Below are 15,647 nucleotides of genomic sequence, written 5' to 3' on the forward strand. Positions count from 1 at the left end.
TCACAGCACGCTAGAGTGCCACCGGCGTGAATCCTGGCGGACGTGCTCCACTCCGCTATCCCGGGAAGGCGATACAGATCACTCTCTGCCTGTAGATCGGACCCATCAAGTCCAGAAAGGAACGTAAGCCTCTGTGATATTGCCACCAAGGATGGTTGGCTCATACGCTGGTGCATTTGCCCTTTCGCAGTGCGGATTCGCTGAGGGAGGATTTGTTCCTCGATACTCGCGGCACGTGGAATCCTGCAATCCTTTTACCCCATGAATGGAGGAAACATGCGGAGAGTGTCGTAGTGGAATGTTCTGTTGCTTTATAACTTGGGCCCCCGGGGTGAATCGTACCTCGTTCTGCCCCCATTTTGGAACCATTGGTCTTGTACTCCATACTTAAGATGCTGCAGTTCCATGCAGTTGAAAATATAGGCCACGTGCGTCCGTTTCAAACTCGTCCCACCAGCTGCATGGTTTGGATTTAGAGTTGACGCAGCAGTAAGTATGCGTTTACATCAGAATATGGACTAAGTATAGACTAAACTCACGTATTCAGATTCCAAATACAGGGCCCAGCGCTCTCGCATCTGCCCATCATGAGCTTGCCATTCAGTCCCAGCCAGAACAAAGCTCTGGTAGTGACAGAACGAGTCAACTCCTGCGTCTCGGTCGCTGCGATGCTTTTTGTTTTCCTCACATACTGGTTCGCTCGCGGGTTCGACAAGCCCATCAACCGTCTCATTTACTATGCCAGCTTCGGAAACCTCGGGTCGAACATTGCAGCCCTGATTTCATCAGCAGGCCCCCTTTCAGGAACTTCCTCGGGTCTGTGTCAGTTCCAGGCATTTCTGGTGCAGATGTTTTTGGGGGTAGACTGCTACTGGGCTCTTTTCATGGCAATCAATGTCTACCTCGTCTTCTTCAAGAATTACACAGTGGAGCAGCTGAAGTCTCTAGACATTCTGTATCTCCTCCTGGCCTATGGGTTATCTCTGATTCCCGCTCTGGTTTTCATATTCATCTCAACTGCAGGACGAGGCCGGTTGTATGGAGATGCAATCATCTGGTGCTGGATCTCAGTCAAGTGGGACTTCATGCGTGTGGTCTTCCTATACGCCATTGTTTGGTAAGTTTCTGAACTCGACTTTCACCGGATTCCGTTTCTAACCGGGTTCCTTTGTAGGGTGGCATTTATCGCAGCTTTCGTCATCTACGGAATGGCTGCCCGAGTCATCTACCACAACAGAGATAAGCTGGAAGGCTACCTGAACCCTTTGAATGAAACCCCCTTCGGCAACGTCGTGACGGAGATCAAAATTACCCACGATGAAAGACCGATCATCGAGGATGCCTGCCCACAGGGTGTGACTGACATCACTCCTGATGGCCAGAACTACAATATTCAAATTGAGGCCGATGGTGCAAAGCCGACTGATCCCGCGATGTGGGATGTCATACGAGTTCGTGAAATCACCAAAGCCGCTGCGCAGCAGGCTCAGGATCAGGAAGCCTGGCTATATGCTCGTATCGCATTCATGTTTTTCCTAGTACTACTTATCACTTGGGTAAGACCGTTATCTTCCCACCCCCTCCATGTGCGACTGACATCTCATTGCAATCAGATTCCGACCAGTGTCAACCGAGTATATACCCTCGTCAAGCCAAATGCGAAAAACTTCGGTCTCAATTATGCATCGTCGTTTGTCTTCCCTCTTCAAGGCTTCTGGAACTCCGTCATCTATGTCATCAGTTCCCAATCTGCCTGTCGGCGACTCTTCTCTGAAGCCTTCGGACAACGACGCCGCACGGCGCATGCTGTCCGGAAAGCCAGTATCACCCACGGCCACGACATTTACAACTCCCATGGAAAGCAACGACTGCAGAGCATCTCCAGCTGGGGGGATGAGCCCCCTCGAGATAATGTGGAACTCGACGTCCGTCGCTCAGGAAAGTCCGAGCCGGATACTTGACGATGCATTTGAGCTGGGCCCCAGTACTTGCGGAAAATTCATATATAATAACGAGTCAGGACTTAGCGTTAGAACATTAGATGCCCAAGCACACGTCTGGTACGGAGCCAAATACTTCCATAATTTACACATGAGTCTCCATCACTCCCAGTTTATCAAACTCTTGGACCCGCGCGTGAGTCGCTCGGTTTGTCGCTGCGAGGCTTCTGAGACAGGCGAGGGCCTGGTGAAGACAAGACAAAACATGCTAATTTAGACGTAGAAAAATCTCCTCAAGACCAAGTCGAACGGACCTGAGGAATCGCTCTAAGGGTACCTCCTCCAAACAGACGCTATAGGGCTTCCATTGACCGATCCTGGGCTCTTATTGCAACGTGGGGTGTGGGAAATTAAAGCTGGTCTATTGGACATCGTAGCCACTACCAGTCCATAGCTACTTGCAGACCTGAGCTTTCCCGCTGACAATCTGACTCGGGTCGCTGGTCTGGACCTATGAGATTCAAGAAAATTGCCCAGCAAGGCTGCAAAATCCCCCACCCTTATCCACTCGTCCCCAAAAGGCTTCAAAGATCTATGTGGGAATGGCGCAGGATTCATATGGCCAGTGGACACCATCTACGCCCTTTCCCGTTTTCTATCAAACGGGTATAGCCAACCCATCGCCGCGAAAATCACTTCCTGCACTAAAAACACACCGTCCCTCGTGAGCGGCACTACGAATAATCTGACCACGACCAAAAATGTCTCTTTCCCAGCCCTTTCGAACCCGAACACGATGCCCCCTCCTCTCAAGTCCCTCTCTTGCCTCGGCACCTATTCCTTCTTCCACATTGACAGTAAGGTCGACCTTTCCATCCGCTTCGGGAATCCCGCCGGATATACACACCCGCGGCGCATCTAATGCTTCCTGAGGACTCATGCCGAACTCCAGCATATTCAGGAGGACTTGGACGTGTCCCTGCGGCTGCATAAAGCCACCCATCACCCCGAACGAGGCGTAGAGACTTCCATCAGGATTCGTCGCCAGAGCCGGGATGATAGTATGGTACGGGCGCTTCCCCGGTTCCAGGGCGTTGGGATGGCTAGCCTCGAGCGAGAACATGGCTCCGCGACTCTGTAAGACGAACCCACAGTTGGCAGGGATGATCGCGCTGCCAAATCCGTAGAAATTACTGTTCACGACTGACGCGGAGTTGCCTTCGCTGTCCACCACGGCGAAATAGACTGTGTCGCTTGATCGGAGGGCCGGGCTACCTCGTTCCAAACAATTAGATGCGTGTTCTGGACGGAACAAAGTGGCACGGGATGACAGATACGAAGCTGACAGCAATTCAGGCGTCGGGCTGAATTCGGGGTCCGATATCCACCATGTTCCATCGGCGAACGCAATCCGCAGACTTTCAAGAATCAAATGTAAATACTCAGCTGAGTTATGAGGGGGCATGCGTGAGACTGCTCCGGACTTCCGCAGTTCTTGGACGATCCCAAGGGCCATCAGAGCGACGATTCCTTGGCCGTTCGGGGGATGTTCCCAGATATCAACAGCTCGGGGAGGATTTGCCGTAGAGGTAAAGCGCAATGATACAGGCTGGACAAGCTCACTTCCCCTTTTCGCTATGGTATTCCAGATCGGACTTTGTGAGATATCCTCCGCGATCTCTCATGACTTCTTCAATGGCTTCGGCGATAGGACCAGAGTAAAACCCAGCTTTGCCTCGGGAGGCAAGCTGACGAAATGTATTTGCAAGAGTAGGCATGGTCATGATCTCGCCTGTCCGGGGAGCGCGTGCTCCATCGGGCGCACTAGAATCGCGCTTCAGCATTTCTCTGAAGTTTGGAGAGGCGTCTCGCAGAGATTGCTCATAATCTTTCCACTTGATGGCCAAGTCAGTCCCAACATCCCACCCGAAACCTCGTTCGTATGGCAGAGGTTCTGCAACTCACATAATGTGCTGCTATCTCCGACACTGGATATCCACTGTCAGCCAATTCAATCGCCGGGTCGAGGATGTCCTTCATCGAAAGTTTTCCGTTTCCAAACCTCTCGACTGTATCGACCCAAGCAGCAGGCGCGCCTGGCGTGGTAACAGCATAGGGACTCGTGAGCGGGATACTTCCATATTCATGTGTCGAAAAGCCCAGTCTTTGCCTGACGTCCTTTAGGGAGAGACTTTGCGGAGAGCGGCCCGATCCATTGAGGCCTCCAATGGACTTCTTCCTGGCATCGTAGAACAAGCAAAACATGTCGCCGCCGATTCCTGTCGACCATGGTTCCGTAACATTTAAGCACGCAGCTAAACGGTTATAAGCCAGCGTCGTTGTTGTATCGAGGGGCAAGCATACCGACTGCAACCGCAGCGTCCTATTGATCGTGTCGAAAGTTTAGTTCTTTTCTCGAACATGGGCAGCGTGGGCCGTACATACTGCAGCATTTCCGCCTTCTCTGAGAATGTTTTGTCCTGCCGCGGCTGCTAGTGGCTGAGTACACGCCACGATGCCGTTGAGACTGTGGACGACACTGCGCCGGCTGGGAAACGAAGTGAATTTAGTCGCCATGATAAGGTTGGTTGTCTTTATGCTTCGAAAGCGATGTGGGAATCCCAGGTCTTGTATGGAGGGGCCCCGGGGAGCTACGGGACAACTCCGACAGGCCGGAGAGGGGGGGAATGTTCGAAGTGTCGGTGCATTCGGTGTCAGCATCAGGACGTTGGCTTGATGAGACTCCCTTAATGACTGGATTCAGGTGATGTAGAGATTGGCTCCGTCGCAATCAGCCTCCTAAGCAGGGTGCAAATCTGAACACGGACTAGTACACTGCATCAAGTTGTGGCGGAATATACGGCGTGGCTGAAGATCAGCTCGCTTCCTCCAGCCTAGGGATAACGTGCAATCACTACAGATAATGAATTCCCAGGTTCATTTGTTGATAAATTAGAGACAATCTCATTACCGACAGGTCATATCCGCTAGTAATCAAAATTCGAACGTCACGTCAAACGCAAGTCCTGACGGCTTGCGCAATGGTATTTCCACATTCCAAACATAGCCAAGGCCAACCGAGACAAATCACTTGCGAGGGCTGAAAAGCACGTACATATCCAAGGGCTTAATACTGAAGGCACCGTTGGCGAAGAGCTCATAGTTGGGATTCTCCAACTCGAAGGTGGTCTCCTTGATGATGCTCGCCAAGGTGAAGAGAGACCATTGCCAGGCCCACGCCTTGCCAAAACACTCACGCTTGCCGTTCCCAAAGCCCTTCTTGGCGGCAGCAGGGAGGTTATCCCACTTCTCGCCCAGAACCTGCTCTGGTCGGAACTCCTCGGGGAACTCGAAGACCTCGGGGTCACGGTTGACTGCGTTTAGGATGGCGATCATAGGCTGGTTATGGGGGATCTCGTACTCGCCTCCTCCGAGGAGGACGGGGGCCTTGCTCTCGGAAGGAATGGGCTCGATGTTGAAGCCAGGAGCTGTGGCGGACAGACGGAAGGTTTCACGCAGGATAGCCTCAACGTAGTGCAGCTGCTTCAGGTGGGGCAGGTCAATGGGACCATCGCCCACGATAGAATCAATCTCCTCCTGTCCCTTCTTCAGCTCTTCGGGGTTCTTGGCGAGGTAGTAGACGGCGTAGGTCAACAGATTCGCAGCAGTGGCAGCACCAATGAAGATGGTGATGATCTCATCAATCACCTGGGATTCCTTGAGCTTCTGCTGGGTCTCGGGGTCGACGCCGTTCAACAGCGCATCCAGCATATCCTTGCGAGCTTGATCCGGGTTGTTCTGTCGCGACTTGATGACCTCCTTGGAGAAGTTGCGCAATGTCGAGGTCCACGAAGCGAAACGGGGCTTGAGGAGCATATTCAAGATACCGGGGCGAGTAGGACGCTTCAATGCTTCCATAGTCGCACTCTCGAAGGCTGTGACACATTCCATACCCTTCTTCCGCTCGGCAGCATTGGAAATGTAGTCAACGCGCTGGTTGAAAAAGGACTTCATGCAGGAGGCAACGAGAATAACGTCCAGGTCATCGCTCGCCTTGATGCGCTGCTTGGGGCTCGCGCTCCACTTCTTCGTCAAATCGGGGATCACCTCCGCAATGTCGTCGAAAACTTGCTCCGTAGCTTCTTGGGTCGCATACGGCCCCATGATGCGGTGGGCAATGCCCCAACTCTTCTCGTCATCGTAGGCCGTAAAGAGACTGTCATGGACGGTGTATCGAATCTCCACCACCGGGCCTGTCACACACTTTCGGAATCGCTTTTGGTCGCAAATCTCGTCCAGCAGCTTCACGTTGCCAATGAAGACGAGCTGGTGACCCAGCGCATTAATCTTGAAGATGGGACCTGGCGAAGACATGAGCATCATGACCGCTGCTAGCAACTGACTACTGAAAGATAAATCAAGCTTACCGTATTGCTTCGCAAGTTTATTCAGAGAGTTCCAGGTCTCACTCGGGTTCACGTCGAAAACATTGCCCAGAAGCGGGACACCAGGAGGTCCGGGGATCGGAGTAGGCATTATCGCTGAGAACAAAGATGGGGATATCACAAGTAACAATACAAAATATGGACACGCAACACAATCGTGAGGAGAGTTAAGAGATTGAAAGAAAAAAAAAAACCAGAAAGCAAAGAGAAAATCTCGAGTGGGAACACAACAGCTTCAGCCACGGGCGGGGAAAGCAATGACCTCGAGAAAAAAAAAAAAGAGCCCTCGCCAGACTCTTCAGCCAGGGAGGGCTTGCCCGATCAACAGAACCCACCAGGGTCAATCATTGGACGAAAGGGCAAGATGGCGGCCCGTCGAGCTCCATCGTTCATAACATGGTTCGGTCTAGCTGGCGAGATCTGCACGATCGCGATGTAATAGCGCAGATTGGCACCCGCAGATCGGACCCGGATTGGCAGCAATTGGCAGCTGCGGCAGCCATCTGGGGGCCCGTACTGAGATGGACCCAGTTGACCACGGGCTGCAGTGCGACCATTGCCGGGAGAGGGGCAATAGAATGCTTCTCTTTTGTCAGCTCATGCAGCTTGATCGTGTCTCGGAACAAACTCTGGAGGTTTCTTGCTTCTAGAGTTCGTTCTTCCGTGCTGGGGGTCACACATCCTTGACCGCTCGTATGGGGAGGCGGGGAGGTTCCACCTTGCTTGACGAGGCGCTGCTGGAGTTCAGGTGGATCATGATTGGTGTGTGAAGGTCATCATCATCATCATCGATCTGAATGGACGAGGATAGCTCCGGAGCATAGGTCCGTGATCGCCGGGGGATTGACATCATGTCCAGCCGAGGGGAACTGGAGTGGCTCGGGTGTGTAGCTGATGAGCTGGGATGACAAGGAATGGATCTGACTTCCGGCCAGCGCCCTGGTAGGCTCCCCATCGCACCCCTAGCACAATGGGATCTGTGCAATCCTGCAGCAATCATGTCCGACCCATATCCTTATCCGCCGATCCCCGCCGATTGCGTCGATAGTCCAAAGCCACCGGTGGGATCTATCCTCTTGCCGCAACAATTGACTCTGGTACATAGTCAGCCTTCCTAGCTCTGAATTTTGAGGGAGAAGGGGGAGTTGGGCCCAATGGCGAAGCAGCAATTAGTGATTGACAGCTCCAATTTCCAGGAACAAACTCCACCAAGTGGGGTCCCCACGATGTCGCTGCCGCGAAAGCCCACAAGGAGAACACGGTGGAGCCTGAGGACAAGGAATTGATTCGCTCTCACCACCGGTCGCTCGCACCCTGCCCGTTTGTATATGAGGCCACCGAGCCCGATGGCAAGGAGATTTGGGTCGTAAGTATCCCGCCAAAGACACCTGTTTATGACACCCATGCGGGCGGGCGCGAAATCCACATCTATCCAGAATACCTTCTACCCCAGCTGTCGCAGGTATACAGTGGCAGCCGCGAAGACCCTTTACCCCGGCAGATAAACCCCCGGCGGTTTTTGACCGCATCAGACTTGGATCTCCTTCGCCGGTTCTTTCCGTCGGCTATCGGTGCACGGGTATTGATCTCGGGCTTTATGATCGTGCTCTTTCGCGATCGGAAACATATGAAAGCATCATGGCTAGAAGGATGCGTGCCGTCATTCGGCTTGCTGCGGTTGGGTTATGACATCGCTGAACATTTTCCGACCGAAACAGGCCCAAGGAGCGGAAATGCGGTAGCCAAATCTCAAGATGAGAGCAATTGCAGCGCGCCTCTGGGCTTGAAGCTAAAGTTCCTTGATAATTCCGAGGGCATCACGGTCCCGACTCATGCATTTGTGGACGTGAAGAATCCGCGGGTGCATCGTGAGCCCCAGAACTCGAATTGGCTATCAAAGACTAAATCAGCCTTCTCCTTGTCGACCGTGATCCGAATGTCAGAGTCCATCCGACTAGGCGTGCCAATGGACTGTCCTCTTGGAAAGACCGCATGGTCTATCACTGATCCTCAGGAGGTATATGACTCTGTCTCACAGGCCTGACACAAGCCTGCTGACATCTTTTTAGAAAATTGGCCATATCTCGACGACCTACGATCACCACGTTGTGCGATCATCGATTTTCCCCGAGAGTATTGGCCATGATATCTCAATCGTAAAAGGAGATTGTCTCCCTAAAATTTGTAGGCCCTCACGTGCGCCGAAAATCGTCGACTGGGGAAACTATCGAGATGCGTTGGATGGCAAGTTCACTTTTGCAATAGGGCTGAATGCGCTATCGAATAAGTCCACGGGCGGGTCCGGATGTGGTGAATTTGGCACGATGCAGAAGGTAATTGTAGAAGGGACAGAATACTTATGGAGCCGTAAGTCGCGCACTCAAACAGCGGCTCTGATATGGCGCGCAATGCATGAGGACACTGGGATGGAAGGTCTCTCAGGATCTGTTCTCTGTCTTGGCGAACGGACTGATCCCCAGTGTCGCGCGGTATTGTTCAAGAACTTCGAGACACCCATCTGCTCCCAGCATTTTGATTGCGATCGTTCAGCACGAGGCGATGTGTCCTGGTCTACCTTCAAAGGCGGGTTCGTACTCCCACTTGAGATCAGGAATACAGAGATCCTGTGTGATGGAGAGGAATCCGAGGCTATTCCCTCGGCGGGACAACCTTGGGGTCTGGAGTGAGTTGATCGAGATCCGAATATGGTCAATAGATGTCCAGTATAGAGCCACCCGGCCAACTTCGGGCGAATCCCCATTTGACAAACCAGACATTCGCACATTAGGACAAGCATTCGAGGACAGAACAGTATCCAATCAGCCACAAACGTGTGGATCCACTTGCGTCAAAAAGTTGTAGATTGTAGAACGGATAAATCTGCTGAAACGTCGATCCCCGCTCAGAAAAACAAAACAGGCAGCACTTGAACTCCCCCTCTTGTCTACCTCGACATTTCTGCTACTCTTGGCCATGGCAGAGCCTACTCCATCGCGCACAAGGCGCATAATCGTACACGCCCTCGACGAAGTAGGCCTGGTCACGTTGTGGGACTCGTCGCGCGATGTCAAGTTTCTCTCCGCGCAGCGCTTCGTGCGTATGTTCGCTTTCGGCGCCTCGACCTTAATCCTGGCATCGTACCTACATGCCTGGGCATCTCCGATGACCGGATTGGCCTGTTCATGGCTCTAACCTTGGTTGGAGATACTGCGATCAGCTTCGTGCTTACGCTATTTGCTGATGCCATGGGTCGGAAAGCTGTTCTGTCGGTTGGGTCGATTATGATGGCTGCCAGTGGAGTAGTTTTTGCACTCGTGGGCAATTTTTGGATTCTTCTGCTGGCAGCTATCTTTGGAGTTATTAGCCCGAGGTATGTTCTCTGCCCTTTGCGTAATGTTAAGAGTTTAGTCCTAATCGTTTCGTAGTGGTAATGACCTTGGCCCCTTCCGAGCTGTGGAAGAGTCTACTCTGGCTCATCTAACCCCTCAAGAGGTTTTGAGCGATGTGCTGGCCTGGTATAGTCTCCTTGGAACCGCTGGTACTGCGCTAGGGCAGCTTGTGTGTGGATGGGTCATGGCCTCGCTTCAATCGCTTCATGGATGGGAGTTCCTTCCTTCGTGTCGACTGATCTTTCTAGTTTACGGCATATTTGGCATACTTAAGTTGATCCTGACTCTAGCTTTGAGTAAGAATGTTGAGGCTTCTCCAAAGAAGAAGCAACCGGAGAACAATGGAGAAACTCGGCCGCTGTTGGCCGATGCCCCCTCCGAACAGAGAGAAGACTCCGCGAAGACAACCATTTGGTCTTCGATGGAGCGGGAGCTACGGTCCTTGGTTTTAAGCCTATTCTTCTTCATGGGACTGGATGCATTTGCCTCAGGGCTGGCAGCTCTGTGAGTCACACTCCATACCCGCTCATTTCGTTTACTAACATATTCAAGGTCCTGGATGACATACTTCTTCCGTGAAAAGTTCAGTATCCCTGAGGGCGAGCTCGGTACCATCTTCTTTGTGACCAGTAGCATATCTGCAGTATCGATTCTGGTTGCCTCTTCGGTAGCCAAACGTCTTGGCAATGTCAAAGTATGCCCGCCTCTTCCTTGAGAATGACCTATTGTATAGACTAACTAAACCTAGACAATGGCGTTTACCCATCTACCATCTGCTATCTGCCTACTGCTTGTTCCTGTTCCAGCCCAGCTTCCATTGGCACTTACTTTCCTGGTCTTACGCGCTTGTTCTCAGAGCATGGACGTGGCACCCCGGTCCGCATTCTTAGCCGCTGTGTTGCCACCTGACCGGCGAACCGCGATTATGGGTGCAGTCAACGTAGTCAAGACTATCACTTCAAGCATAGCACCCCTTATCACCGGTATTCTATCTCGGAATGGCAAGCTTGGCATATCCTTTATGATTGCCGGTAGCTTGAAGGTGATCTATGATCTTGGAATTCTTTTCACTTTTGCCAGCAAAGAAGCTGCAGAGCGAAAACGAAGGCAAGCTGCGCGAGCAGCCGACGAAGAGGCAGAGTAGAGGCAGAGTAAACCACTGCCGTTTTTGGGGAGCCATATAAAACTCTGTCCTTTTGTGTATAGAACTTGTATTTCGTCACTTCTTTTCACCATGTCATAATCAAGAGCCTTAACACACAGATGCCGCCCACGTTATGGAGTGGCTCATTACGGATGGCGGATCTATGTTTACAGATGAATTCAATTCGATAGTTTGCTAGTATTCATTTTGCATCATGCTCTCAATTTCCGGCCAATATATACGATCTGCCAGGTTCGGTGCTCAAAGGATCATTTTGAAGTCTGGGTTACGATCATCATTCTTGTCCGAGAACTTATCATACTTGCCGCTTCGCTTATCGCGGTTGATCTTGGCACAGTATAGAACATTGAACAGGATCCTTCAAGAAGTTAGTATTTGTTTAATAAGAATAGATGGGCATGTGCTCACATAAACCAGGCAGATACCAGCAAGCCGAGAATAATAGTGTGGCCGCGATGAAATTGTGGCCCATCACGTTTGGGATAATTGAACGCTAGGTAGAAATTAGCTTATGGGCCTGTCTTGTAGGGTAGAAAACATACTCGCGACAAATCCTCCGGCGTTGGCGATCGCAAGCTGCAACGCAGATGTGGTGGCCCGCTTATAGTGACCGGCTGAGTTGTTTGACATCCATACCAAGATACATGGCACGCTCGCATACTGCCCCGTCGCCATAAGGAACGTCATTCCATATTGTACTCGCGGAGAATCAATATTGGCAATCACAGCATATCCAACGATTGCGATAGGGAGGACGAAAAGCATCACAACACCTCGTAGTTGCAAGCGATCAGAGATAACAGCCACAGCAACTAGATCGGAATCAGCATACCATTTTGGAACCGTTCCTGGTGGGAGCTCACCTGTGACAACAGTGGCGACAGCATATGGGATCACAGACCACAGCTGCACCTGATTTGCATCTTTTGCGAATCCCAGGTTCTGTATAATTGTTGGCAGCTGTAACACGTTAGTTGAGGGCTCTCTAGATGGGCGGTTAGTGATCTTACGAATAGTCCGAAGGAGTAAAGACCAGACAGGATTGCAAAATAGGCCGACGCAGAGAGCCACACTTGCACATTCAAGACTCCTCGAATGACTTCAGACCACATGAATGCTTGCTCCTCGGGGGCTAATGTTCTAAGAATTTGTCAGTGGAGCTTCAGTGAATCTCGGATTTGTTTGGACGGCCACCATACCCTTGAGAAGACATAGGATTATCCAGCATCAGTCTTTCATGTCCAAACTCCCGCTCTTCTGCCGTCAAGAATGAGGTCGTCTCTACTGAGTTGGGAAGAACGACATAGCTTAGGAAGCCGCAGACAATTGTCTAATCAATTAGCGAAGAAGAATAGAACATGTGCAGAATGTCCGTACCAGCAATCCTTCAATGATGAAAATCCATCGCCAGCCCTCGAGGCCTCCTCGGGGGCCAATCTCGGCGAGCCCGCGTGCCAAAAGCCCTGGAATGCGATCAGCTACGCGCTTGAGCCACTTGATGGAAATCACCTACCACCAAAGGCACCTGATAAAGACGCGGCTGTATAGAATAGACCAATTCGGAGCGCCAGGTCTGCCCTCCTATAGAAGGAAGAGAGGTACAGAATCTTTCGACCATCAGATTACAGTGATGTGCGCGTACGGGGTTACTCACCATGCCGGGCAGCAATCCACCCTCGGCCACCCCTAGCAAGGCGCGCACTGCTACAAAACTTCCATAGTTCTGTACAAAGCCTAGGCACATGGTAATGATACCCCAGGTAATTGTCAAGAAGGGCAGCCAGATCTTAGGAGAGACCTTCTTCAAGACAAGATTACTTGGCAGCTCACTGTTGCGGTTAGCCTGCGTCAATTCTGACTACGTTCTCCGCAGAGTTGACCGGTAGCTCACCTGCAGATGTAGAATAGATAGTAAATTGCCAGTCCGATATCGTATTGGTGGTCTGAGATCTTGATGTCCTTTTCCAAGCCGATGATCTTTGCGTTTCCCACATTGGTGCGGTCGAGAAAGGAGCAAAGGAAAAGAAGCGCCAACACAGGGAGGATCCTGTAAACGAACGATAATCAGATCAGCCATTGTGTCCTGGCGGAGCTTCTTGGGTTTCCGAGGATCGTATACCGAACATCCAGCTTCCACAGCAGCCGGCGAGTCAGCCTCTGCTGCTCCTCATCGTCACCGAACCGGCTCAGCTCCTGCTTACGCTCCTCCATCTCCACAGTCGCTGGTTTAGTATCCATGATTGATGACCACTGCCTAGAAGCAAGATGCAACAAGCTGCAGATGAAACGCAGAAGCAGCACAGACGATCCCAGAGGGGTGGGAAATAACCAGTTCGGCGCCTACATTTGGTTCCGCTGCTGACCACGGCCTCCTCGCCTCTTACCTTTCCCCGCACTTTGTTACCCCAGGTTTTTCGAAACCCGCGATTCCCCATACGATGATTGGCAGAACTTGGCAAAGCTTGGTTCGTTCCCCGTATTCGATACAGTGGCACGCCTAACTCTGGTCTTCTCTCGACGATTCCTTTTCTCCTCGGGGCCCAATTCTGGCCTCCGTCCGGAGTGTAACTTTTAGGCTCAGTCAATGATGTCCGGACATTTGACCAACTAACCATCTTCTGGCCTAGGGCACAATGCTTCGTGGTTCTGTGGCATATAATGCTGCACCCAACAATACACACGCGGGGCTTGAAGCTTGCATCCTAAAATTTCGTCTTAATCCTCTCCCATGCCCGCCGCAGTCCCTTCTTCGGGTCTTCCCTCTCTGATGTCGCTGCAATCGGCCCTTGCGCCGCATACCTCGCATCTTCAGAGTCCTTGTCGCGCTGCGAATCATACTCACTAGTTACCAGAGAGTTCTTTGTCTCAGATTGACCGGACGTTCCCTTTTCGTCATTCACGGCTCTCTTATTTTCTGCTTCTCGGCGATGTCGTTCCCGTCCTCGTCGAGCGGCTGCATCTATATTGCTTTCACCGATCATGCTAGTCCCCGCTGGCCCGGGGGCAAGCATTGTTATGTCTAACCCCATGGCTGTATTCAGAGCGGGTTGTAGAACTGGGAAGTGGCCGCGGCTTTGAGTTTGGAGGCTCCCTGCAAACTCGCAGTGAAGGGTAGAATAAGTATGACCAAGCTAGATAGCTTCTCCAACTTCTGAGTCGGAGCTGAACCGGGTGTGAGGGGGGAGTGTAATTGCACTAGATTAAGTTCTCATGGAACACTTCAGTGTTCGCGAATTGATATCGAGGCCTGCGGGGCGGTCGGCTTCTGATGTCACTGGAGACATGTGGGCCTTCTCAAGAGCCGTCTCGAGATGCCAAATCTACTTTCTCCGATATGATCACTTCTCGTAGTAAGTCATATTTTTTATTTTCACTATATGCTTTTCTCTGTCTATACAGTAAATTCAATGGTCCATGATTATCAAATCTTACTTGTGGTGCTCACTTTTTTTCTCCCGTCAGCACCGATGTCATGTACAATTCACTTCACCAGGAATTGGCACCCAAAACTCCGCTTAAAATATAATCACTCCACGAGTGTATGCGGCAGCATGTTGCATCTACTATGTAGGGAGCGTGGGGAATATACTGGCTGCTGCGACCGACTTGAGTCGACTTCAGACCAGTGGCGTATGCACCCGCTGAAGTTTCATTCCCTTCAAGCAGTTGCCGTATCATGAACAGGCTGGTCGCTCTGGCCTGATACTGCATCGACTACTCGTAGATCCCTTCGATCCTCCCATCTTTCATGATTGAGGATTTTGTTGCCGGACAAAACGCCCTGACGCAAGACTATAATCAGAACTTGGGCATTTCCCGGATTCGAACTGGCAGATGAAGAGGGCAAGTCAAGCTAACGTTTTGCTACTCAACTACGGACACCACTCCATTTCTTCTGCTTATTGTATCCAAATAGAGGCGGTTGTTTTCTGATCGATAGAGGTTAACCCTTCCATATTGACTTCTCTCATCCACCTGACCAGGAAGAACCCACTAGTATGCCTCTTGGGAGCTCGGCCTATTTTGAAACCAGGCCATAATTATCAAAGCGTAACTTTCAGAGAGGATGGCCTCGGCTGGGCGCACAACGTTCTGCGGGACGCCCCGTCGTTTAGTGGGTGAGGACGGACTCCGGCGGAGCTTGGTGGCTCGGATGTAACGCGCAGGTCTTGCCGGCCTTTCGTTTGAGCTCTGCCATCTCTGTCCCCTGAAGAACTTGTAACATACTTCCTGTCACTTTCCTAGAGAGGCGAGGATGCACGGGTATATTCATTGCCACTTCCACTGTGCCTGAACAGTGGAGTTGATCGACCATGCGCAGAGTTTGATTAACTCGAAGATCTAATTGCTTCTGATAATCGGTTAAGAGTTGCACAAGACACTCCTGACAGGGATTCCCTCGGATTTTCTAAGGCGCGATGCTCTAAAGTTTAGAAAAAATATAACTGAAGTCTTTATTATTGATCAGTGTTAAAACCAATATTCGATGGTTCTACAAGCATACGTCTGTCGTCAGTTCGAACTATCAGACGCTTAAATTGCCCCGCTGCAATTGTTCCATTTGTTCCTTGTTGTTCGACATGCTTCGGTGGGATTTAACTTCTCCACCAATCTGGATCTAGAATGGGCGTGAACCCCCTTTCTCTCCCATCCCAGCTGAGGAGTTCAGGGGCAGCGAAATACGGAGTATTAACTTGCGTCCAGTGGC

The 15,647-nt window shown here is 51.3% G+C and overlaps 7 protein-coding genes across 7 annotated transcripts; 2 read left to right on the forward strand and 5 right to left on the reverse strand.

Moving 5' to 3' along the window:
• Nucleotides 1–587: 587 nt before the first annotated feature.
• Nucleotides 588–1,961, forward strand: N7468_008950 (G protein coupled receptor family protein; the record flags this gene model as incomplete). The annotated part of the gene is made up of 3 exons (XM_058478246.1): nucleotides 588–1,117; nucleotides 1,175–1,556; nucleotides 1,614–1,961. The coding sequence occupies 3 exons, from the start codon at nucleotides 588–590 to the stop codon at nucleotides 1,959–1,961; spliced, it is 1,260 nt and encodes a 419-aa protein (XP_058326576.1).
• A 637-nt stretch (nucleotides 1,962–2,598) lies between these two features.
• On the reverse strand, nucleotides 2,599–4,517 carry N7468_008951 (gamma-glutamyltransferase family protein; the record flags this gene model as incomplete). The annotated part of the gene is made up of 5 exons (XM_058478247.1): nucleotides 2,599–3,568; nucleotides 3,597–3,835; nucleotides 3,906–4,255; nucleotides 4,305–4,323; nucleotides 4,386–4,517. The coding sequence occupies 5 exons, from the start codon at nucleotides 4,515–4,517 to the stop codon at nucleotides 2,599–2,601; spliced, it is 1,710 nt and encodes a 569-aa protein (XP_058326577.1).
• Nucleotides 4,518–5,027: 510 nt separating this feature from the next.
• N7468_008952 (putative cytochrome P450) lies at nucleotides 5,028–6,476 on the reverse strand (the record flags this gene model as incomplete). The annotated part of the gene is made up of 1 exon (XM_058478248.1): nucleotides 5,028–6,476. The coding sequence occupies one exon, from the start codon at nucleotides 6,474–6,476 to the stop codon at nucleotides 5,028–5,030; it is 1,449 nt and encodes a 482-aa protein (XP_058326578.1).
• A 604-nt stretch (nucleotides 6,477–7,080) lies between these two features.
• On the forward strand, nucleotides 7,081–10,918 carry N7468_008953 (putative MFS transporter; the record flags this gene model as incomplete). The annotated part of the gene is made up of 7 exons (XM_058478249.1): nucleotides 7,081–7,147; nucleotides 7,582–8,402; nucleotides 8,455–9,068; nucleotides 9,366–9,755; nucleotides 9,811–10,278; nucleotides 10,327–10,468; nucleotides 10,523–10,918. The coding sequence occupies 7 exons, from the start codon at nucleotides 7,081–7,083 to the stop codon at nucleotides 10,916–10,918; spliced, it is 2,898 nt and encodes a 965-aa protein (XP_058326579.1).
• Nucleotides 10,919–11,179: 261 nt separating this feature from the next.
• Nucleotides 11,180–13,177, reverse strand: N7468_008954 (uncharacterized protein; the record flags this gene model as incomplete). The annotated part of the gene is made up of 11 exons (XM_058478250.1): nucleotides 11,180–11,297; nucleotides 11,348–11,432; nucleotides 11,482–11,751; nucleotides 11,803–11,899; nucleotides 11,950–12,079; nucleotides 12,139–12,269; nucleotides 12,317–12,402; nucleotides 12,453–12,546; nucleotides 12,594–12,768; nucleotides 12,831–12,986; nucleotides 13,059–13,177. 11 exons carry the CDS (start codon nucleotides 13,175–13,177, stop codon nucleotides 11,180–11,182), a joined length of 1,461 nt encoding a protein of 486 aa, XP_058326580.1.
• A 464-nt stretch (nucleotides 13,178–13,641) lies between these two features.
• Nucleotides 13,642–13,950, reverse strand: N7468_008955 (uncharacterized protein; the record flags this gene model as incomplete). Its single annotated transcript, XM_058478251.1, has 1 exon — nucleotides 13,642–13,950. The coding sequence occupies one exon, from the start codon at nucleotides 13,948–13,950 to the stop codon at nucleotides 13,642–13,644; it is 309 nt and encodes a 102-aa protein (XP_058326581.1).
• Nucleotides 13,951–15,050: 1,100 nt separating this feature from the next.
• Nucleotides 15,051–15,254, reverse strand: N7468_008956 (uncharacterized protein; the record flags this gene model as incomplete). Its single annotated transcript, XM_058478252.1, has 1 exon — nucleotides 15,051–15,254. One exon carries the CDS (start codon nucleotides 15,252–15,254, stop codon nucleotides 15,051–15,053), a length of 204 nt encoding a protein of 67 aa, XP_058326582.1.
• Between the last annotated feature and the right edge of the window lie 393 nt (nucleotides 15,255–15,647).

Source organism: Penicillium chermesinum, assembly GCF_028974085.1.
Source record: "Penicillium chermesinum strain IBT 19713 chromosome Unknown utg000007l:1.0-2695246.0:1.0-2697696.0, whole genome shotgun sequence".
Classification (NCBI taxonomy): Eukaryota; Fungi; Ascomycota; class Eurotiomycetes; order Eurotiales; family Aspergillaceae; genus Penicillium; species Penicillium chermesinum.